This window comes from Candida jiufengensis (assembly GCF_024610255.1).
Source record: "Candida jiufengensis strain CBS 10846 chromosome Unknown scaffold4, whole genome shotgun sequence".
Classification (NCBI taxonomy): Eukaryota; Fungi; Ascomycota; class Pichiomycetes; order Serinales; family Debaryomycetaceae; genus Lodderomyces; species Lodderomyces jiufengensis.
The window spans coordinates 56,853-80,600 of record NW_026261559.1 but is presented as its reverse complement, the minus strand read 5'-3'; the positions used below and the strand labels follow the sequence as shown (position 1 = coordinate 80,600).

The 23,748-nt window shown below is 27.6% G+C and overlaps 7 protein-coding genes across 7 annotated transcripts; 5 read left to right on the top strand and 2 right to left on the bottom strand. All coding sequences in view use genetic code 12, as the record gives it.

Moving 5' to 3' along the window:
• Window positions 1-955: 955 nt before the first annotated feature.
• On the top strand, window positions 956-3,070 carry KGF54_001982 (uncharacterized protein; the record flags this gene model as incomplete). The annotated part of the gene is made up of 1 exon (XM_051762411.1): window positions 956-3,070. One exon carries the CDS (start codon window positions 956-958, stop codon window positions 3,068-3,070), a length of 2,115 nt encoding a protein of 704 aa, XP_051620494.1.
• A 570-nt stretch (window positions 3,071-3,640) lies between these two features.
• On the top strand, window positions 3,641-5,701 carry KGF54_001981 (uncharacterized protein; the record flags this gene model as incomplete). The annotated part of the gene is made up of 1 exon (XM_051762410.1): window positions 3,641-5,701. One exon carries the CDS (start codon window positions 3,641-3,643, stop codon window positions 5,699-5,701), a length of 2,061 nt encoding a protein of 686 aa, XP_051620493.1.
• Window positions 5,702-10,346: 4,645 nt separating this feature from the next.
• Window positions 10,347-12,461, top strand: KGF54_001980 (uncharacterized protein; the record flags this gene model as incomplete). The annotated part of the gene is made up of 1 exon (XM_051762409.1): window positions 10,347-12,461. The coding sequence occupies one exon, from the start codon at window positions 10,347-10,349 to the stop codon at window positions 12,459-12,461; it is 2,115 nt and encodes a 704-aa protein (XP_051620492.1).
• Window positions 12,462-13,008: 547 nt separating this feature from the next.
• ZCF19 (Zcf19p) lies at window positions 13,009-15,048 on the top strand (the record flags this gene model as incomplete). Its single annotated transcript, XM_051762407.1, has 1 exon — window positions 13,009-15,048. The coding sequence occupies one exon, from the start codon at window positions 13,009-13,011 to the stop codon at window positions 15,046-15,048; it is 2,040 nt and encodes a 679-aa protein (XP_051620491.1).
• Window positions 15,049-15,075: 27 nt separating this feature from the next.
• Window positions 15,076-17,058, bottom strand: KGF54_001978 (uncharacterized protein; the record flags this gene model as incomplete). Its single annotated transcript, XM_051762406.1, has 1 exon — window positions 15,076-17,058. The coding sequence occupies one exon, from the start codon at window positions 17,056-17,058 to the stop codon at window positions 15,076-15,078; it is 1,983 nt and encodes a 660-aa protein (XP_051620490.1).
• Window positions 17,059-18,337: 1,279 nt separating this feature from the next.
• HGT13 (Hgt13p) lies at window positions 18,338-20,234 on the bottom strand (the record flags this gene model as incomplete). Its single annotated transcript, XM_051762405.1, has 2 exons — window positions 18,338-18,743; window positions 18,943-20,234. The coding sequence occupies 2 exons, from the start codon at window positions 20,232-20,234 to the stop codon at window positions 18,338-18,340; spliced, it is 1,698 nt and encodes a 565-aa protein (XP_051620489.1).
• Window positions 20,235-21,569: 1,335 nt separating this feature from the next.
• Window positions 21,570-23,717, top strand: KGF54_001976 (tRNA (cytosine-5-)-methyltransferase; the record flags this gene model as incomplete). Its single annotated transcript, XM_051762404.1, has 1 exon — window positions 21,570-23,717. The coding sequence occupies one exon, from the start codon at window positions 21,570-21,572 to the stop codon at window positions 23,715-23,717; it is 2,148 nt and encodes a 715-aa protein (XP_051620488.1).
• Window positions 23,718-23,748: the final 31 nt, after the last annotated feature.

The following is a 23,748-nucleotide window of genomic DNA, read 5'->3' as shown; positions in this document are numbered from 1 at the left end:
GGAAACAAGCTTTCAAGCAATTTAGGTTTTTAAGGGAGAAGTATACATGTTGGAATAGGCTCATCAACTGCGGGTGATTGAAGCAAGTGAAAAGTTTTGGAAAAATAGAGAACAAGGGGACAAGATAAGAGTGTGGTTTTGGTTTTCTGACAAGTATTCTGTGAACATATCTGGATTAAACCGAGGTATGAAGACTTAAATCAAGTACTTTCAAATGGCAAGTTCATTCAAGTTAAGCTACTATAGGTTATTAGGTCCTCGTTCACTATACCGCAAATTTTGGTAGGAGAATTAGACAATCATATAATTTTGGAGCAATATAACTCAACATGCTGTTTATTTTGCAAGAAAATCAAGTTTAGTTCACTTAGTTAACAAAGTTTGACTGTTTAGTTCTTCATCATTATGTCCCTTACAAAACATACTTCCCATATAACAATTTAGGTTCGTTTCCTAATAGGGCGCATTAACTTTTAAAGCTAATATAATACCAGTATCACCACCAAAGAATGAGATAGCTGTTAAAGTAGATAACAATAAAGTTGAAGTATATTCAGGTAAAAAGAAAAGAACAAAATGAGTATTAAGTCATATAACCTGAAACTACAAAACGTTAACTAATTGGGTTTTTCAATAATGAATTGAAGCTCTTCAATTTCATTATGACTCCAAATTAGTTAAAGGTACAATTTGGGGGATAGATTATAAGACGTTGCACATTTCATGAATATCATTTTCAATACAATTCTGAAACATTTGATAGTCGCATTTTTGGAGAATCTAAAAAACTTTAAAAAGGATTTAATTTTCCTCAATAAAAAATAATTGGCAACCACTTTTTAAAAATCATTACACGTAATATATTTATCAAATTATATTCAAACATTCTACAACAGATAAATAAACTTGATTACATGTTCGTTTTTAATTTAACAATTTTATTGACTCATTTATAATGAATATATTTCTAAATTTACCAGAAGAAGTAGTAGCACTTATTATTAAATATGTCAATGATAAACAAAAGCTTGAAGAATTGATTCCCATTCCAGCGGTACAACAATATGCATTACGCGAAAGATACTCAACTTACAAAATTGACGCTTTAGGTGAAATCGATGATGGATCAATCGAAAACTTGAAAGAAATTTGTCTCAAATACAACTTCAAACCCTCAAAAATAATTGGAAATCTTCATGGAATAAAACAACTAATTAAAACTTCAAAACCCAAACCAGCAATAAATAGAAGAACAAGATCAACCATCCAAGACGTCAATCAATTTATAAATACTATCGATTTTGGTCAAGTAGAATTTGAAGTTGTATTGCCTAATGAAGTTGATTATTTTGAGTTTAGCTCAGTTGTTGAAAAGCTTAATGTAACTGGAATACATATGAATAAGGGACATATAATTTTTTTCACTAGACATGGTGAAAGTCGAGGAGCATCATTTTTGGAATTGATAAAAACAAGTAATTTAACATCATTAACTACAAATTATCTGGATTCACTTCAAATTCAACCACCCGAATCCCTAAAAGAGTTAACAATTTATAATCAGTTGAACCAAAATTTTTCCTTGAATTTAAGTACATTAAATAATCTTCAAAAGTTTATCTGTCATGACTTAAGGGAAATGGATTCATTAGATGGTCTTCAAATACCAAAATCAATCAAACATTTAGAATTACAATCTTGCGGAATGCAAAATGTAAATAACTTAGAAAGTTTAATAAAAATGAATACACTTATTATCAAAGATTGTTCTAATTTCATTAGTTTTATCAAATGCATTTTACCTGAATCTTTAAGAAATTTATTCTATGCCAATTGTCTCACAAAAGAAAAAGTGAATCAACTATATAATGAAGTTAAAGAACTCATAAATGATCAATTTGAAATTTCAGATTTTTCAAGTGATGGTAAATCATTAGTCATTGGTCCTGATTTTATTTTTCCTCCAAATTTATATAATATGACTATTCGAGATCTTAGGGGTACTTTACACTTTGAATCACAATCAACATTAAGAGGACTTGATAAATTAGAATTAACTGGTATAAAAAATTTCAACTTAAAAGAATTTTTTCAATTATTACAAAATGAGTTAACTTCAGTTAAAATCAACAACTGTCAAATTTTGGATATTGATGACTGCCAATTTCCCTGTGTAAAAGAGTTAAAGTTTTCGGGAAATACGATTAACACAGTTTTTAAATCAAATTTAGCTCAGTTGGGTTGTTTAAAAAATTTAATAATTGAACTGAATACTTATGCTAATTTCTTTGGTGTGGATCCTATCAAATTCTTAAGAATTGAAAATACATTTGTTGATTCATCTGGTACACCAAAGAAGAAAGTTGCAAAAAATGTTGAATCGTCATCAAGCGACCAAGATGTTTCAATTAATATGCCAAATTTACAGTTTTTAAGTTTAGGTAAATACAATAGAACTTTGGGAAGAAGAAATAATTTTTATATTGAAGATGTTCCTCCACCGGTAAATTTAAATGGCTGTAAAAATTTAGTTTCGTTATCAATGTCCAGCATGGGATATAAAATTTTGAATCTTGACTTTTTACCAAATTCATTAAAAGTTATACAATTGATAAATTTCAAATTTTCTTCAATCGTTGGTGTTTTTAGTAAATTTTCACATCTAGAAAAGTTAGATTTAAGATCTAATGAAATTAGCTATTCAATGTTATCAGATCAATCATTCTCAAATAGTCTAAAAATTTTAGATTTATCAGATAATAAACTTGAAGATTTGACTTGTTTATATCTTACAAATTGTATTAATTTGAATTGTTTGATTTTAAACAAAGTAACTGGTCTGGATAATCCAAAAGGTGCAATGGAATTAAAACAATTATTTTTAAAAATTAATATTGACTCAAAAGAAAATACAGCTGAATTAAGTAATCGTAATTCAAAAAAGATTTTTAAAATTTTTAATGGTATTGATGTTAGTAGAGCTGCTAAAAGGGAAGCAAAATCAAAATCAACCTTAAAAGCAAGATCAAGATCAAGACATACTGATGATGATCCAGCTTACAGAGGGTGAATAATAGGTTCTGTTGATTCTCAGATAATTGGTTGTCTATACTTATTCTTGTTGCTAATGCTTTTTCATCAATTCTATATGTTCATTACTGTCATATAGTTAACTTTTCTTCCTAAGTTAATATTAAGTTCGACGTAGAAATTAGTCTCTTCTTCATTCTTAGGTCGCATTACAATTGCTACCAACTAGGCTCAAATAATTTTACTTGTATATAAAAAACAAGTTCTTTTAATAGTAAACTTGTCTTAATTACTTTATTGATTCTTCACTAAAATGATTTCAAATGAGAGAGTGAAGTTAGAGTTTCAATATTCTCAAGTATATTATAGAATAACTTTTATGTATCCTTTTTATTACAAAAATGCCTGATTTTAAATAAGAATCAAGGAAATGTCAAGCTATTTATATATTCTTTATAATATAATTCGAAACTATAATAAAAATAAGTCGTCATACTTAAGGGGGGAGGAAAATGAAAATACATATTTGCAGCCTAACTAAATAAAATACTATTTCTTATTATCACTAATAAATTGTATACAATTATAACTACGACCAAAACATCTTTGGATGAATAAATTTCTCGAATTACCGGAGGAGATTCTCGCATTAATTTTTAGATATATTGTTGACAAAGACAAGTGTAAAGAATTAATAACATTTCTGCCATTACAAATTTATGCACTAAAGAAAAGATATAAAAAATATATAATTGGAAGTGATTGTAAATACATTAATTTCATTGATGGATCAGTTAATGATTTATTAGATCTTTATAAGAAATACGAATTTAAACCTCCAAAAATCATTGGAAAGCTACACGAAATTTTGGAATTGTTCGAAGTTGAAGAGCAGCATCTGAAAAAGATTAGTAGTTTCGAAAATTCGAACTCAATTTACAATTTTATTAATGACAAAAACATACAATTTGAACTATGTTTGAATGAGTTTACAAAACTTGAAGAATTAGAAACAATTTTAACTAAAATTAATGTTGTCGGCATCCATTTTCAGAAAAATGGAAGGTGGTTTCATAATATAGAGTTTCAAGGTTCATCAGTAGGAGAATATAAAATTGATACCGTTAAGTCGTTTTTGGAATTTATGGAACCAATCAATTTGTCAACTTTATCAACACCATATAAAAATTCATTAATTGATTATTTACCCATATCCTTAAAAAAATTGACTTTATTTTTTCATGACTCTCCAGCAGGTGATTTGAAGTTGGGTAAATTCATAAACCTTAAATGTTTTACTTGTGAAAGCCTTAATAATATACAATCATTAGATGAACTTCAACTTCCAATTTCCCTTAAATATTTAGAGTTATTATCATGTAGTGGTTTAAATTATTTACACAATTTGGACAAATTTACTAATTTGATTGCCCTTAACATATTGGGATGTTATAATTTTTTTGATTTTATCAATACTTCATTTCCTGATTCATTGAGATCGTTAATTTATTGGCCCAGTCTAACCACAATGGATATCAAACAAATATACAATGATGTTTGTAGTGGTAATAATAATGAATTTAAAATTATAAATTTTTCAAAGGATGGTCAATCATTTATTATTGGTTCTGATTTTCAGTTTCCTCATAGATTAATTAATTTGGCAATGGCTGATTGTAAACGTTTTATATTGGAGCCTAATACTAACTTAGAATGTCTTTCTACTGTAAGACTAATAGGTTTGACAATGACAGATTTAAATGGAATCTTAAAGTCGCTTCCAAAAATTATGAATGAAGTTTATATTCAAAGTTCAAATATAATAAATAATGATGAAAAATTAGTGTTTCCATCTTTGATACGATTGGGTATCTCGAAGAATAAATTTGAATATGGTTTTGAAGTGAAATTTTCTTATCTAGATAGAATACAGGACATTTCAATTACACGCAATGAAATAATGAAGGCTGGCAAAAAAATAGAGAAAGATGGTAAAATTAATCAATCAATGGATCCAACTTTGTTTTTGTCCCCAGGTTCAGTTCATAAGTATATTGTTAAACCGCTGGGAACACATAACTCAAGCTCAGTATTAGAAACATTTCAGTTTCCAAATTTGGGTAAACTCAATTTAGAGCATAGGCAAACTAGATTCATATGTAACTTAATTGACATTCCTCAAATTTCATTTTTAGGTTGTGAAGTATTAAGATCTATCCGATTAATTAATGTAGATTTTGACATTTTAAATTTAAATCTTTTTCCAATAACTTTACAAGATCTACATATTAAAGGATTTAAATTAAATTCAATTTCAGGAAAATTTAGTACATTACAAAATCTAAAACAATTAAGTATAATAAATAGTAAGATTAATTACGATATGTTAGTGAATCAAACATTTCCTGATAATTTAGAAACTTTAGATCTTTCACAAAACAAACTTGAAGATTTAACATGTTTAAATATTACAAATTGTACAAATTTGTCACGTTTGCATTTGAGAGATGTTACGAAATTGAAAAAGCCAAAAGGTGCTACTGATTTGAGGAATTTTGTTTTGAAGATAAATTCAAACTCTAGAAGTTGTAAAGCGTATCTATCAGCTTATGCAAGTCCAGGAACAAGAATTATATTTGAAATTAGGGATGGCAAAGTTAAAACTTATTGAGTGGTTCGCAATCAAAAACATTAGCTGAATATGATGATGATCTAATTTAAACGAATTTTAAGTACTTTTCCTAATATAAGTAGAATAATGGAATTACCAAAATTCCGCATCAGAAAGCACTGTAAAATCGATTTGTAGTAATAATCACTTATAGAGAAGACATTCAATCTATAAACTAAAATGTTCAACATACAAAATACAGAAATACATTTATTATAATAATTTTATCAAAATAATGTGGCAAGACACCTACACAATTCAATTAAACAACGGGACCTTAAAAATAGAATATCTCATATTCACTAATTTCAATGCTTCAATTTCATTTGAAAACAATTTAAACTAATAATATTTTATTAAAACTTGCAAACAGTCGTTAATAAATTTTAAAAGAATCAATTCATTAAAATTAATAAAACTCGAGTTAACTTAACGCAATTCCTAATCTTGAGCATTATTTGATCATGTTAAAAAAGGAAAATTAGATTTGTGCAGAAAGATAGCAAATTTAATGCTCTTCAAATACTAATATAATAAAATGGGAATCAGTTATAAATAATTATGACAACTAATACCTCACATTACATCTTCAACTTAAAGTACAATATGAATAAAGTTTTACATGGAAGAAAATTCATTGATTCTTCTCAACGTGAAGACATTGAATTATTAAAATCAATGAGTGGTTATTTTAAATCTTTAAACATTACATTAATTGTTTATAAAATAAAAACTAATAAAATTCATTAGAACTGTGAGATTAACGAATTTTAGAAGAATCTATCAATTAATGATAACCAATTGGAAGTAGTAAAAAACATGCCGATCGCACCTCGCATAATTATTCATCTAAGTTTCGTTGGACTTTAATCTATATCAATTGGTGAAAATTTCATTTGTTTGTTTTGAGTAAAATGGTCTATTATTTATATTTAGTAATCTCAACAAAAATATTGAATTTACCCAACAAACTTTAATAAAATTGTAGTTAGAAATTTTATGTATTAGTATAAGAAAATATCATATGATAAATTTATAAAGTAATGTATTAAATAATTAAATTATGTGAAAGAGGGGTTTAAAATTCTGAAACATTTAGATTTGTTTGGTAGCATTTTCTAAATATTTTATTTTATAATTTTCCCACCATCAAGAATCTAATCATAAATTATTTTCATCAAAGATAATTGTAAACTACGAACCAAAAAAAAAGATCTTAACCTAGTTTGTAGTCATTTCTACATTGATACAAAGTTTTAAATTTGTGAAAACTATGTTCATTTTATATGGTTTAGAAGCCTCAGTTACTTAAATAGAGTGGTCTGAGACCCTTACGTAAATCTTTCACTGACTTCTTAATTCTTAATAATACATTCTTTACTTCATTAAATTGTAGAGCCATAAAATTTGTTTTGATATATGTTTTAGGTTAAAGAAGAGTAGAATTACAAGCTGATTGTTGTACAACGTCCAAATACGATATATTAAATTAATTACCAACCTGAAAATAACCAAATTTGCTCACTTGATAGGTGTTAACGACTAAAAATAATATAAGTCTAGCTTTCACTCAATCTAATGAATTCAAAAGTTATAAGTAACATGTACTTCTGAATTAGACATAAACTGATCAAATTTCTTATTCCTTTCAAAACTCTATAATAAGTTTAAAACGTTGTATCCATTACATTAAAGTTATTAAAGAAGTAACATCAATTTGCGATTAAAAAGCACTCAACAAGTTTTTTTAAGTCAAGGTAAAGATCATAGTATGCAACACTTGTCAACATTACATTAAGCAAAATTGTGGTCTTGTAGAATCCAACATGTAATTAACTTAGTTTATTGTTTAAAAAGATGACTATAAAATAATTGAAAAAATAGTAAGAGGAAACCAATCAAATTTATCAAAGAGCTTAAAATAAATTCTCTTTTAACTAAAATTAATGAGTCTCAATTATTTGGATCGTTAAAGATTTAAATTCATCAAGACTCAACTTATCATGCCAATAGTTTTTATGTAACAAAATATATACCATATAGGGATCAAAATATTCGAAAATTATAAATTTTTTAAAAGTAGATTTATATTTAACTGTGACAAACTTTGAAATTTCAACCCAATAAAATATATTAAGTAATATTTACATTAATTTGATCCCTCAAAACCTTTACGAAGATTTATCATACCCGCTTTCTATTTTAGCATTTAATTAATAGCTTATTCAAGTGTAACGTGTAAGTGATTTTTTTCAAATTTAATTGAAATTGAACTTACTTTGATTTAATTGTAATATCTTTGAGATTAATAGGGTAAGAAAACCTTTTAAGTTATCAATGCAAATAATTATTTTGCAATTTTTATACTGCTCTATTTCTGTTTCAGCTGCAATTCATTAGTACAAGGCTCTACATTTTGTTGAGATTAGATTAATGCTTTGTTTCAATTAACGTAAACACTATCTAGAGATAATAAAAAAAAGAGAACATCTACAATTTCTTTAAGTTTTAAATAAAAGATACAAAATACAAATTCAAATTTAAATAAATGTTTAAAGAACTCAGGCATGAATAACATAACCTTAGATGGTTTTGTTTCTAGATTTCTTTAATCTTACTCATCACTATTCTGTTTCAATAATTTATAAAGCATGAAATTATGAACTTGACACAAACTGATCAAATCTATCAACATAATTGTCTCAAATAGAAGCAACCTTTTTAATAAATTCTAAAAGAATTTGTCTATTAAATCAAAATCAAATTGACGTTAAAGACTCAAGAAAGAATAGTAGTTTGTCCAGCAAAAACCGGGTGGCTAAAATCACTAATTATTACAATGATTCAGGAAAAGGGAAATAACCACCTTCAAAAAGCATAAAACTTAATATAAGACTATGTCTATTATTAAGTTAACAATACAATCCCTCTTGGAAATATAGAAAACTTCGGAATCACATGAATGAACTTAATTAGGAAAAACTTATATTATTAATCAAATAAAACAATCTTACTCAAAATCATAGAATTCAATATAAAAATAAGTTTATAAAGTAGTCCAAAAACTTATCAAATCCATCAAAAATTAATTTGATCAATTAAAAAAGAATCCGTATTTAAATGATTATAAGTGAAAAAAAGATTCTGAAAATAGAAATTTAATCAATCTAAAATGTTTAACATCAAAAAACCCAATCAATAAATAAATTGTGGACTAAAAATTAATTTTTATAAATTTATCCATTTTTGATTTTAGTGTGAAAAATTCATAGTATTTATATACTTCAATCAAATTGTAATCATTAAAATTGTTAACCCCACAAACTTTAGAGTAGCCCAACAATTTCAATACAAATTAAAAAATTCATATGATTTTTTAAAGCACTTTTTTAATAACTGCAATAATGCTAATTTTATTATTTACACTAATTTGATTTATTTTTAAAAAAAAGTTTAATTCTGAAACAAATTTTATAACAATAAAATATTTGCGAGTAAATTGGTAGCTCTAATTTGTATTTATTTTTTATCCTGTCGGAAAATATTCTCCGTTTCACGTGCTACACAATAAAATAGGTTCGTTAATATCAAAAATTAATCAGAAGCTTGAATATCAACAGACTCTCGTTAATGATAATGTTTCATTTAAATTCAAAATATATCGAAAATTGTCTTTGCGCTTGCATAGTTATGTCAATCACAAATTCAACTCAAATTTAATCATTTTACTCAACGTTTGCCCAACTAAGGCTCAATTATAACATCATTTTTGTCTAGTATTCATGAATTTTCAATTTTTATAATGTGGTGTTTCAATTTATCAACTACAATTTCATAATTCTAGTAAACGAGTATTCAAGCATTATAGATTTTGAAGAAAAAAGTTCACATGTTGGATAATGCTCATCAACTGTGGTGGTTGAAGCAAGTATAAAATGATATTTTTTATCGGCCACTTTTAACCTAAAAGATAGTAAACAAGGAGACACGTCAAAAGTCTGGTTTTGATTTTTTTTTACAAGTATTTTGTGATTTTCTGATGTATCATTGAAATCAGGTATTTTCAAATGGAGAACTTTAAAATATTTGTTACCGAATTCAAATTAATTTTACAATAGATAATTAAGTTCTCATTCGTTAGACAGCAAATTTCGATTGAATAGTTAAATAATCATTAGATTTTAAACCAACACAACTCAACAAGCTGCCTATTCTGGAGAAGAATTACGAGTCCAATTGTTTCGTTCATAAAGTATAAAGTGAGATTTTTTTTGACTTTCATCGATATGTCACTCACAAAACGTTAACTAATTCGGTTTTCAGTAATGAATTGAATGTCTTCAATTTCATTATGATTCCAAATTAGTTAAAAGTACATTTTTGGGGTATCGATCATAAGTCGTGGCACATTACATGAATATCAATTTCAATACAATTCTGAAACATTTGATGGTCGCTTTATTAGAAAATTTAAAAAACTTTAAAAAGAATTTAATTTTCCTCAATAAAATTAATTGGCAACCACTTTTTATAAATTCATTACACGTAATATATTCATCAACTTAAATTCAAACATTCTACCACAGATAAACAAACAACATTACGTGTTCAATTTTACTTTAACAATTTTATTGACTCATTTATAATGAATATATTCCTTAATTTACCAGAAGAAGTATTAGCACTTATTATTAAATATATCAATAATAAACAAAAGCTTGAAGAATTGATACTCATTCCAGCGGTACAACAATATGCGTTACGTGAGAGATATTCAACTTATAGCATAGAAGCTTCAAGTGAAACCTATGATGGATCAATCGAAAAATTGAAAGAAATATGTATCGAATACAACTTCAAACCTTCAAAGATAATAGGAGATGTTTATGGAATAAATCAACTAATTAAAGCGTCAAAGTCCAAACCAGCACCAAAGAGAAGAACAAGATCAAGCGTACAAAATGTCAATCAAGTCATAAATACTATCGATTTTGGTCAAGCAGAATTTGAAGTTGTATTACCTAATGGAAGTGATTATTCTAAGTTGAGCTCAGTTGTTGAAAAGCTTAATGTAACTGGAATCCATATGAATAAAGGAGGTATTTCTTTTTACACTATGTATGGCGAAAATCAAAGAGCATCATTTTTGGAATTGATAAAATCAAGTAATTTAACAATATTAACTACAATTTATCTGGACTCACTTCAAATTCAACCACCCGAATCCCTAAAAGAGTTGACAATTTATAATAAAATGAACCAAAATTTCTCCTTGGATTTAAGCACATTGAATAATCTTCAAAAATTTATTTGTCATGACTTAGGAGTAATGGATTCATTAGATGATCTTCAAATACCCGAATCAATTAAATATTTAGAATTACAATCTTGTGGAATGCAAAATTTAAATAATTTGGAAAGTTTAGTAAAATTGGAAACACTTATTATAAAAGATTGCTCTAATTTTATTAGCTTCATCAAGTGCATTTTACCTGAATCATTAAGAACTTTATCCTACGTCAATTTTATCACGAAAGAAAAAGTGAATCGACTATATAATGAAGTTAAAGAACTCGAAAATGATCAATTTGAAATTTCAGATTTTTCAAGTGATGGCAAATCATTAATTGTTGGTCCTAATTTCATTTTCCCTCAAAAATTATATAATATGAGTATTCAAGATCCTATGAGTACCTTACAAATTGAATCACAATCAGCATTCAGAGGACTTGATAAATTAGATTTAGATGGTATAAAAAATTTCAATTTAAAAGAATTTTTTCAGTTATTACAAAATGAATTAACTTCAGTGAGTATCAGAAATTGTCAAATCTTGGATGTTGAGGACTGCCAATTTCCCTGTGTAAAAGAATTAAAATTTTCAGGAAATACAATCAACACGGTTTTCAAATCAAATTTATCTCAGTTGGGTTGTTTAAAAGGTTTAGTGATTGAACTGAATACTTATGCTAATTTTTTTGGTGTGGATCCTATCAAATTTTTTACAATTGAAAATACTTTTGTTGATTCATCTGGTGCACCAAAGAGGAAAGTTGCAAAAAAAGTTGAATCAACCTCAAGTGACCAAGCTGTTTCAATCAACTTGCCAAATTTACAATTTTTAAGTTTGCAGAAATACAATAGAACTTGGGGAAGAAGAAATAATTATTATATTGAAGATATTCCTCCACCGGTAAACTTAAATGGCTGTAAAAGTTTAGTTACTTTATCAATGTTCAACATGGGATATAAAATTTTGAATCTTGACTATTTACCAAATTCGATAAAATTTATGAAATTTAGAGATTTCAAATTTTTCTCAATTGTCGGTGTTTTTGATAAATTTTCACATCTAGAAGAGTTAGATTTAAGATCTAATGAAATTAGCTATTCAATGTTATCAAATCAATCGTTCCCAAATAGTTTAAAAATTTTAGATTTATCAGATAATAAACTTGAAGATTTGACTTGTTTATATCTTTCAAATTGTACTAATTTAAGTGCTTTGTTTTTAAATAAGGTAACTGGTCTGGATAATCCAAAAGGTGCAATGGAATTAAAAGAATTGTTTTTAAAAATTAATATTGATTCAAAAGAAAGTATAGCTGAATTGAGTCATCGTAATTCAAAGAAGATTTTTAAAATTGTTAATGGTATAGATGTTAGAAGAGCTGCTAAAAGGGAATCAAAATCAAAATCAACATCAAAAGCAAGATCAAGATCAAGACATACTGATGATGATCCAGCTTACAGAGGGTGAATAATAGGTTCTGTTAATTCTCAATTAATTGGGTTGTCCTCACTTATCCTTGTTGCTAATTTTCATTTCAATTCTATATTTTTATTACTTATTGCTAATTCAATTCTAAAATATATTAAATTCATCAAATGATTATCAAATGTAAATCTCTGCTTTGTTGATAACCTCTTTTTAATCAAATTGTCATTCAATAAATTTACAAGAAATTAAACAAGACCACCATGAACAAAATCAAAATCAGATTTGCTCCTTCACCGGAATTTAATGATGTATGTCTGTTTTTAAGTTCATTGGCAACTGTATTACGAATTTGTTTCAACTGAGCTTTACTGAAAAATCTAACTGAAATTGTGAATAACTTGATTCGTTATTCCAACGGAAGAAGATATTAATTAATTTTTGTTTCATAATTCCGCTTGTTGATCGACTGAAATATTCAAGACAATCAACTTTCATCAATCAATTGTCATCAATTAACTCCTTGTACATATCGATAGGCCAACTTATTACCACCGAAACAAGCTGAAGCATTTGAAGTACTTCAATCATGAACGAGTTTGAGTCAACAAGTCAAGAAAATGATTCAAATACTATTCCAACGGAACAAGAACTTGAACAACCTACAACAACTAAAAAGCGTAAAAAAACACCACCAACCACAAAATCAAAAGCAAAAACAAAAGCAGAAAGTGAAACAAGAAGATTAGCTCAAGCATCAAGAACTTTAAAAGCATGTTCATTATGTAGAAAACAAAAGACAAGATGTTTTAGATCACCAGATCATCCAAATTCATGTTTACGTTGTAGATTTATCAATAAATTATGTTCATTTGAAGAAGAAAATGGGAATGTAAGTACTGGAAATAACGATGAGTTAAACTTAGGTCATAATGATTACACGGGTGATCAAAATGATAAATTAAGATTAATATTGGATAGAGTTAATGATATTTTTAAAATTGTTAAAAATAATAATAATAGTAATACTGAAGATGCAAAATTATTATTAGATGCTGCAAGTTCAATGCAAAATACTTTTGTAAATTCAAGATCGAATTCAATTTTAAATATCGATGAAATTGATCAAAATATACCAGATTTTCAAAATTTAAATTCAGTTCATGTATCATCACCTTTTGCTTTAATAAGAAATGAAATGCGAAATAGAAATTCATGTCCTATGAATATACATAATTTGTATGAAAAAGCACCTGACACAATTGCAAATGTTAACAGACGAAATACTTTATTAGATTTGGGTATATTGACTCATTCAGAAGTAATTGAATTAGTAGAGGGTTTCAGAAGGAATTATGGAAGATGGGTTTCATTTCCAAGTAAAATACCAACAGATATTTTGATGGAGGAAATCAAGTACAAATCACCATTATTATTAACTACTTGTTGTTGTATAAGTTTGAGATATTCATTAGATAGTGATGATCAAAAGGAGAATCGTCAAAAATACAAACAACTAATAAATGTGTTAATTCAAGATTTAAATCAAAGTTTTTTAAAGTGTACTTCTTTTACAAGTAATGATAATGGATTTGTTGAGTTTTTACAAAGTTTGGTTGTATTAAGTATATATTCAACTTCAATATCGACATTAGTCTCAAATCTAACCGAAGATTATCAATCTAGTGATTCGAATTTAATTGGATTTAGTTTGGATCCTTATCAGTTATCAAGTATTGGGTTGACTTCATTTTTTACAAAATCTACATTTCAATTATTTTCTACAAAGAATTCATCACCACCTTATGAAAAATTGACAATTCTAAGGATATATAATCATTTATGTTTGGTTCATGTAATCAATTGTTTGTTTTCAGGTAGAATGTGTATTTTGGATGATACAAGAATCAATTATTGTAAATCAGCATTGTCATTATTTAATGCAACTAATTTTGATGGTAGAATGGTATCAGAAATAAATATTTTGTACATTACATATAAATACATCCAACAACAACCAGAAAATATAGACACCAATTTCAAAAACGTTCAACAAGAAGTACAAGAATGGTTTATAAATTGGGAATACCTTTTGCAACAACCAGCTTTACAATTTGTTGAATTTAATTATAATTTTTGTTCAATGTTGATTTTATTTATTTATTGTTTTCATAAATGTTCAACTACTCAAGATAGTCTCAATGTTTATAATGATTTATTTCAAAGACCTGATTTAATTAATCATGTTCTAGTGAAAAGCTCACCTGATTTTTTATTAGAGATTTTTAAATTTGCTAAAAAGACAATTGATCATATTGAAGGTATTGCAAATGATTCGTATTTTGCTTATTTATCTGATCAAATACACTTTTGCTTTTACTTCAGTGGAATATTAATAATCAAGATTTTAAAATTAGCCATGGATAATCAATATACACAATTTAATGCAATAATTAATAATGATGATATTGATGGCACATTAAATACTCAATTTGATTCACTTTGTAAATTAATTGAAAAATTCGATAATATATGTATGTCGAGTTTAAGAAATGATATAATTTCAGTATACAAGTCTGGACTTGAAGAGAGTCTTTATGAAAATTTTCAAATTTGGGATAGAGTTTAAGATTTTAATGTATATTCAATTTTTTTATTATTTAAGATGTCCTTTATAATTACCTTCCATATAATCAATATGAACAAATGCTCTTTCAACCATTGGTAAACTTTCTATAGAATATTGTAAAGCTTCTGCAATATCATGGCAATCTTTAAATGTTAAATCTTTAAATTTTGAATCTTTAGTGGCAAATACTAAATCAACTTCAACTTGTAAATTATCACCAACATGATATACTTTTAATGCTGTTATTTGCTTTATTGGTTCTGCAAATCTCATACATAAGTATAAAATAATTTTATAGTCTAATTGATCAGCTACTGCTCCTGTTAAATTGTTTATATGTTCAATTGCAGTTATACCCCAATTTGCAATAATATAGATTGACAACAGTAAAGCACCTAAAGGATCTAACCACCAAATATCAAAAGCATGACCTATCCAAGGCATCAACAACGACACGGTATTAAAAACAACATCAGTCATTGCATCCTGAGCTAATGCTTGTACCGAAGAAGATTTTGAATTAGAACACCATAACCAACAACCAAATTTTGCAATTATAGTAATAATCATAATTGCTACAGCATCAAGTCCAATAGTTGCAGGAACTCTTTGATCAGGTGTACTAAAAAATAATCTCTTGAATGATTCTTGACCGATTTGGAAAAAGGAAATGATGATGATAATGGAAAATATTAGCACTCCCAAAGGTTCTAACCTTGACCTACCTATAGGGTAAGAATGTTTTATCTTCCAATTATTTTGCGATGCTAATCTATTGACAATGTAAATGATGAAAGTAGATAAAAAATCCAAGATAGAGTCAACTAATGATGCAATAACCGATAATGAGTTGGTCAACAATGAAACAATAATTTTACCAATAAGTAATATAATATTGATCAAAAAATTCACTAAAATGGCTTTTAAAATTTGCAGATTATCTTCTTCTTCATTATATCCTAAAAATTTTGATCCATCATTATCTACATTACCTGGTACATCATAAAATCTTGAATATTTGGAAGATGCCTTACCATTGCTATTTTCACTTCTTTCTGAATCCGATTTTTTCATCATGTCATCAATACTTTGTTTTTTCATTGGTTGTCTTTCAGGGGTTGTTGATCCACTTAATGGTTCTTCCATTTCTTCTATATGATCCAAAGCTATTTTGGAACCTAGCTCTTCAGTCGTTGTATTTTTTGAATCAAGTCCATAATTACTCAACATGTTGTAATGAATTTTACCAGCATCTAAAAAATTATCTATTTCTTGAAATTTTTCAATCAAATAATTCTGCTCTTTATAGTATTTTCTAACTTCTTTATTTTTTATCTTATTTATATTATCTTTATAATAAGCATACCAATTACATAATGGTTTAACATCACCAATTAATTTTGAAGGTCTTAAATTGTTTACAATATCAACAATACTTAATCTTCTTTGTTGTTCTAAATCTAAACTTAATCCAAGTGCCAAATTTGAATTATTTCCATTAAGAAAAAATGAAGGTTGAGGATGATGTAAGTTTGTTGAACTTTTATTTTGATTTGTTGAAAAATCTAAAGTTGTAGCCAGTGGAGAATTTGGATTTGTTACTGAATGATGACTACTTAATAATCTTTGAAATAATGGTTTTTCTGGATTTAATTTGAGGTATTCATTAGCTGAAAATGATACTCTTCTTTTGGGTGATGAAAATTCTTCAAATTCTGTATAATTTGAATTTTGAGAATTTAAATTTAAATTATTTATTGCATTCCCCGATTTTGGTCTTCTTATATTTGATTTATTATTTTGTATTGGGTTCAGAGTTGATGATGATGGATATGTTTGTAACTCTGAACTTAGTGATGATGAAGAATATTGTGCATGTCTTAAATTATTTTGATCACTTTTCTGTATAACTGGTTGAGATTTTGATATATTATTATTTATATTTGTCTTGGCAAGTAATGGTTGATGTTCATCATCTTCGGACTTTTTAGATGATTTAGTAGTGGTCATTATCAATGAACGATAATGTTGTTAAACCCTTCAAGTAGATCAAATCAAGGGTTACTTGTGTTCTAAATGATTGATTTTTTGATGAATGACCTGCTTTTTAGCAATTAAGAGTTAAATGATTGAAATGATTTAAATCAAAAACGAAAGGATGATCCGTTAATTGAAGATAAATTGATTGACTTTGGGTGGTTTTTATATGAAATATTTTGTAAAATGAAGTGATATGATTTTATTTAATTATTATAACTTGTTATAAAGATAAGAGTAAATAATAATTTATTGTACCTTTTTTTGATTAAATTTAAAAAATAAAAAAATTTCTTTTCGATATGCCAAATGAACTTACACAAAACCATTTGATTTCAATAAAGCTGATTTATAATTAAGACAACTTTTTAGTTTGATGTTACAATGACAGTTCAATGACAGTTTAAGCAGAAAAAATTAGTGCGAAGATTTCAAGCTGGTTAATGTTGTATAATTTATTCAGCTCTAGACTCAAAATCAAAATCGAAATCAAAATCGAAATTCTACAATTAGGTGTAACATCAGTTGAAGTATCTCCTTAGTGGAGAACATAAGTAGCTCTGTTATCTAATTGCAGATTCACGCGGTGGGACACAAGTTATGAATTAAGCATTTTGATAACTGAACTTACTTTCGATGCTATAATTGTGCTTGCATCTCACGTTACTCTTTCCGTTGATTGACGTGTCGGGCGGACTTTTATTCATTAATATTCATTGAGCCGTTGTTTGTAAATGTATAGTAAACCTACTCAATCAAACAAAAAGTTTAGTTGATCTACAGTATTTATTGGACAAGTCAAAGTATATGTATGAAACACAGACTTTTCACCATTAAAAATGTTTGACATTAAATGAGGCAGATTTGTTATCATTAATCACATATAATTTGGTCAAAACTTTTATTATATTTAAACCCAATAATCAAAATAGACAATTTTCTTTCAAAATTTTTGTTTCGCATGAATACATTAACTCCTTTGCAGTTTTGTTATTAGTACTGATCATTTTCTAAGTTTTTTGCATAAAATTCGCAACATAAATTTGTATCAAAATGTTACACAAAAACCAATAACTAAGTAACTTATTTGTTTCAGGATACAAGCTTTGAAAAAAACCTATATTTGTTAAATAGGTACCTAAAGAGTTTATCAAAATACGTAGTAAAGTACCATGAGTTATCTTTTTCTGAAATCATATTCAAATTCAACAATGAAACAACACTTCTAGTATGTACATTAATTTTAGACTATTTACTTAGTCATTAAACTGTGAGAGTCAATATTATCTATATGTTCAACATTAGCCTTCTCAATATCATCATCATCCTCAGCATAATGCCTCCTTGGAGTGTTTTTCTCAATGGATACAACTTTCCAAGGTTCATATACTGGACATTGATTGAAAATGAAATCCAACTCTTCTAAACTTCTACCTTTTGTTTCAGGAAAAAATATAAAAACAGCTGGTGCCATCAACGCATTTATAACTGCAAAGATTGTATAGGTGTAATAATTTATTGATTCAAAAGCTATTGGTGTAATCATTACTACCATGAAATTAAAAGCCCAATTTGAAGCTGTAGAAAGTGCTGCGATTGAAGACCTAGATTGTAAAGATCCTATTTCACTTGCAATCAACCATGATCCTCCTAACCAACTTACCAGGAATACACTTTGGGTGGGTTAGTAACGTTTCAGAACTTAATCGAGACTTGAAGCTTGAAAATTCGATGTTTTGTTGATGATTCAAGATGTTTGTTTCAGTTCGTAACGAAGTATAACATTTTTGCACCTAAAACATCATTTCCAACTACTAAAAGTTAAAAGCGAGAAAAAGAAAAAACATCAACACATACCTGTTAAATGCGAATAAAAAGAATGCGGCAGCAACTCCAGCAGATGTACCTGATTCACCTCTGTCTTTAGCTTGTTTAGCTTTCCAACCTGCAATTGTCAATGCCATCATAACTAATGCTTGACCAATAGCTCCTAAATACAAAAGTCTTCTTCTTCCAACTCTCTCTATCAAGAAGATACCAAGTATAGATGCCAAAAAGTATTCAGTTCCATTGCAAGCTGCTAAGATTCTTGAATTAAAAGGTGACATACCAATATAATTTTGGAAAATGGTCCCCGCATAATATGTAATTAAATTGATACCTGAGATTTGTTGAAATATTTGTGACCAGCAACCAATGCTTAATCTATGAAAATTTCTAGCAGGTCCTTGCTTTAATAAGTCCATAAAATGAAATTTTTCACCTGCGTCATTTTCTAAATCTAATGCACTTTGAATTTCAGTTAATTGAGCAGTTACTTTCTCGTCATTTTCTGGTAAATTAAACAATGCACTGAAAACAGTTCTTGCTTCTTTGACTCTACCTTGAGTCATTAACCAACGAGGAGATTCTGGTAATTTAAATAATATTGGTAATAACATTATTGGAAAAATCATTTGTAAAGCAACTGGAATTCTCCAAGATATACCTTTTGTATCATTACCATTTCTATCAATAAAATAAAATCCAAAATCAATCCAATACGAAATAGCAATACCTAAAGTAATTAAAGTACCTTCCATCATAATTAATTTCCCTCTTGATTTTGCTTTACTCAACTCAGCTTGCCAAACAGGAACAGTTGCAGTTAAATAACCAGTACCAAATCCAGTAATAACTCTAGCAATAGCTAAATGAACAACAGTAAAAGCAGAAGCTTGTAAAGCAGCACCAATTAAAACAATAACACAACCTAAAAACATACATTTTAATCTACCTAATTTATCACCAAGATAAACCGTTGATACTGCACTAACTAAACAACCTAATTCATATACTCCAATAACTGCTCCTTGTAAAGTACTATTATTTGAAGCTTTTATTGCTGGAAATTGTCTTTCAAATGAATCTAATGCTAATAAACTTCCATATACACCTTGATCATAACCAAATAGTAAAAATCCAACTCCTGCAAATGTTGATATTGCATAACTTAATTTTGGACCTGTCATTCCTAAAAACGAATGAGTTTCATTTGAATTGGAATCTAAATCTTGGTTTATTAAGTTTGATGATTTTTCCTTTTCTGAATGTGTATCATAGTGATCACTTTCCGATACTGCTGCTTTAAATTCTTCTGTTGACTCCATTTTTTGCAGTTTATGAATGAATTTGTTTAATGCCTCTATAAAATGTTAAAGAGAAGAAGGTTGGAGGAAGAGGTCATTATTTATACTTCAGACTAATACTTCATCTTCTATTGTTCTCACGCGAGTCTTTTGTTTATACGGCACCGTATGACAATTGAAATTAATCCGAGTTACATACAATTTATTGCAATAATGAAAAGTTTTATTTTAAAATGTGGGGGAATATAGATGCAATAAAATTACACAAAATCTCGAAGATCTCGAGAGATAAAATTTGACATATTTTTTGACGTCACTTTTAAAACATTAATTTTTCACAATAAGATTTGTGGAAAGTGAGCCTAAGAATATTGTATATGGATAGTAGACATTTGACGAACAGAATTAATTGTTTTTTAATCTGTTCCGCTGGAAAACATACTAATAAAAAGTAAAAAGAAATGGTGGGGAAGAAACTTTTTATGCATAAAAATTTTTCCTATTGTTTACATTTTGCATTTTTTCTATTTTTGAATTGCTTGGAAACGCAAAACCAAAAAATGACATCCAAAAATGATGAAACACTGTCACTTTCCGTTTCTGAAAACGTTCGGGCTCAATTAATTATGCATATGCTACTATTAAAGATAATTCTTTTGGTGTACAACTTTACAAGATCAAATTAGCCAAAAATTCAATTAGTCCTATTAGAAGACTTTATAACTGTTCGCTAGACCAAACGAATGAGCTCCGCTCAAAAGGTAATTACCTGGCTAGGTCAATTTCAACTATAGCCGTGCGCTGTGTACATTGAAAGCTGTTATTCTATTACGCCATTTTCCTCCAGTGCTGAAAGTGTAGCTTAATACTTGATAAGTCCAGAATCAATTTCAGGCACTAGACAACAACCTATTGTTAAAAATTTTGTTTCATCAGACGATTTTGTAAAAAAATCGTCTTTCATAATTGAATAGATTTTTAAATTTACTCGTCTAATGCTACAATTTATAAAGGTCGCAAATATCAGGAACTTGAATTAATTTATAAAGGTTAGGTAAATTCATTTGAAATTTTACATTTTCTTTAGTCATTTTTCATTCATTTCATTTTACAATTTATCATATTCATCATCATAAAGCTTCATAACTTCATAACTTATTTGGTATAAAAATGTCTGGATTAAGAAATAAATGCGGCTCGTTTAAACTCATCAAACGAAATCAAAAAAAAAAAATTATAAATAAATTTTCAAAAGGTTTTGCAACAATTTTAACTTACATTAATCACTTGTATTTCAATTATATGCTCAATAGAGCGATCATTTCAAATTACTTAAACAAATCAAATACATTTACAATGCCAAAACGTAATTTTAAAAGAAATAACAAAAAAGACACTAGTTTTAAGAGACAAAATACAGAAGATCAATCAAATCCAACCTGGAAAGAAGTTGAAAGAGATAATGCAAATTGGGAAAAATATTATAAATCAATGAATATAATACCAGATCAGGAATGGGAGGAATTCAAAAAGGCTTGTCAATCTAATTTACCAATGACTTTTAGAATAACAGGAAATAGAAAACATGCAGAAGAAATTAGAAATATATTTTTGGAAAGGCATGTTAAGAATTTACAAGGTAAAGAATATGAAGGAATTGATATCACCCCAAAACAGATTGAGTTTTATCCAAATGAATTAGGTTGGCAAATTGATGTTAGTAAACAAATTATTAAAAAGCAAAAAGATTTTGCCAAAACTCAAAGATTCTTGGTCATTGAAACTGAAGTTGGGAACATAAGCAGACAAGAAGCAGTATCAATGATACCTCCATTATTAATGGATATTAAACCTGAACATTATGTTTTGGATATGTGTGCAGCACCAGGTTCTAAAACCGCTCAATTAGTAGAAGCATTACACGCAAATGATGATAAAGAACAACCTACAGGGTTTGTATTAGCTAATGATTCAGACTATAAAAGAAGCCATATGTTGGTTCATCAAATTAAAAGATTAAACTCACCTAATTTTTTGGTTGTAAATCATGATGCTCAATTATTTCCAAGAATTAAATTAAATAATGTTAAAGAAAATTTGAAATTTGATAGAATATTATGTGATGTTCCATGTTCTGGTGATGGTACAATGAGGAAAAATATAAATATTTGGAAAGATTTTAGACCTGGAAATGCTATTGGTTTACATCCTTTACAATATAATATTTTAAATCGTGGATTACAATTATTAAAAGCTGGTGGTAGATTAGTTTATTCAACTTGTTCATTATCACCAATTGAAAATGAAGCTATTGTAGCTGAAGCTTTGAGACAATGGGGTGATAAAATTAAATTAGTAGATGTAAGTCAAGAATTACCTGGTTTAAAAAGAAGAGAGGGGATTAAAGATTGGGTAGTTTATGGTAAAGATATGACAATAAAACAAAGAGGAGAAGATGAAGTATTAACTGACTCAATGTATCCACCAACTGAAGAAAATATCAAGAGTGAACTAACAAAATGTGTTAGAGTTTATCCACATTTACAAAACACAGGTGGGTTTTTTATAACAGTTTTTGAAAAAATTGATAATAACACGGAGAACAATGGATCAAATAAACGTTCAGCTGAAGAAGTAGATATACTAGGCGATAAAGATACCAAAAAGCAAAAAGTTGAAGCAACTAATGATATAGGAATTGAAACACCAAACCCAACCACAACCACAACTACAGAAAAACCACTCACAAAGAAACAAAAGTTACCAAGAGATGCAAATGAAGAACCATTCATATTCCTTGACCCATCAAATCCAGAATTACAAAAATGTTGGCCATTCTATGATTTTAAACCAGAGTTTCCAAAAGATTGTACACTAGTAAGAAATATAACTGGTGAACCACTAAGAACTATCTACTATGTATCACCAATAATCAAAGAAATTTTAAGTATAAATGATCAAAAATTAAAATTAATTCATGGTGGTATTAAATTATTTGTTAGTCAAAGATCTGAGTTTGGTAATGCATGTCCATGGAGAGTTCAAACTGAAGCTTTACATACTATTGAACATTTCATTGGAACAAAAAGACATTTAAGTTGTAATCTTAAGTTATTAGAGTATTTATTCACTAATGCGTTTCCGAAAATTGAAGAATTGAAAAAATTGGAAATAGATCCACAATTTATACAAAGTTTAGATAAAATAGAAGAAGGTTGTTTGTTTTTAACTATAAACAGAGAAGATGAAGGTAATGAAAGTTTATTTTTACCATTATGGAAGGGGAAAACAAATATTAATCTTATGGTTAGTAAAAAAGATACTCATGAATTATTAAGTAGAGTTTTTGATATTGATACATCAGCTAATGATGTTGGTAAAGAAAAAATTTATCAAGAAAAAGTTGAAGCTGCTAAAAAGGAAAAAGAAAGTAGTGAAGCTCCAGAAGTTGCTGAAGAAACTCCAGAAATTGAAGTAGAGACCAAGGAGGAAGAAACTAAATAAAATAGGTTAATGTAAATTTAGGACATAATTA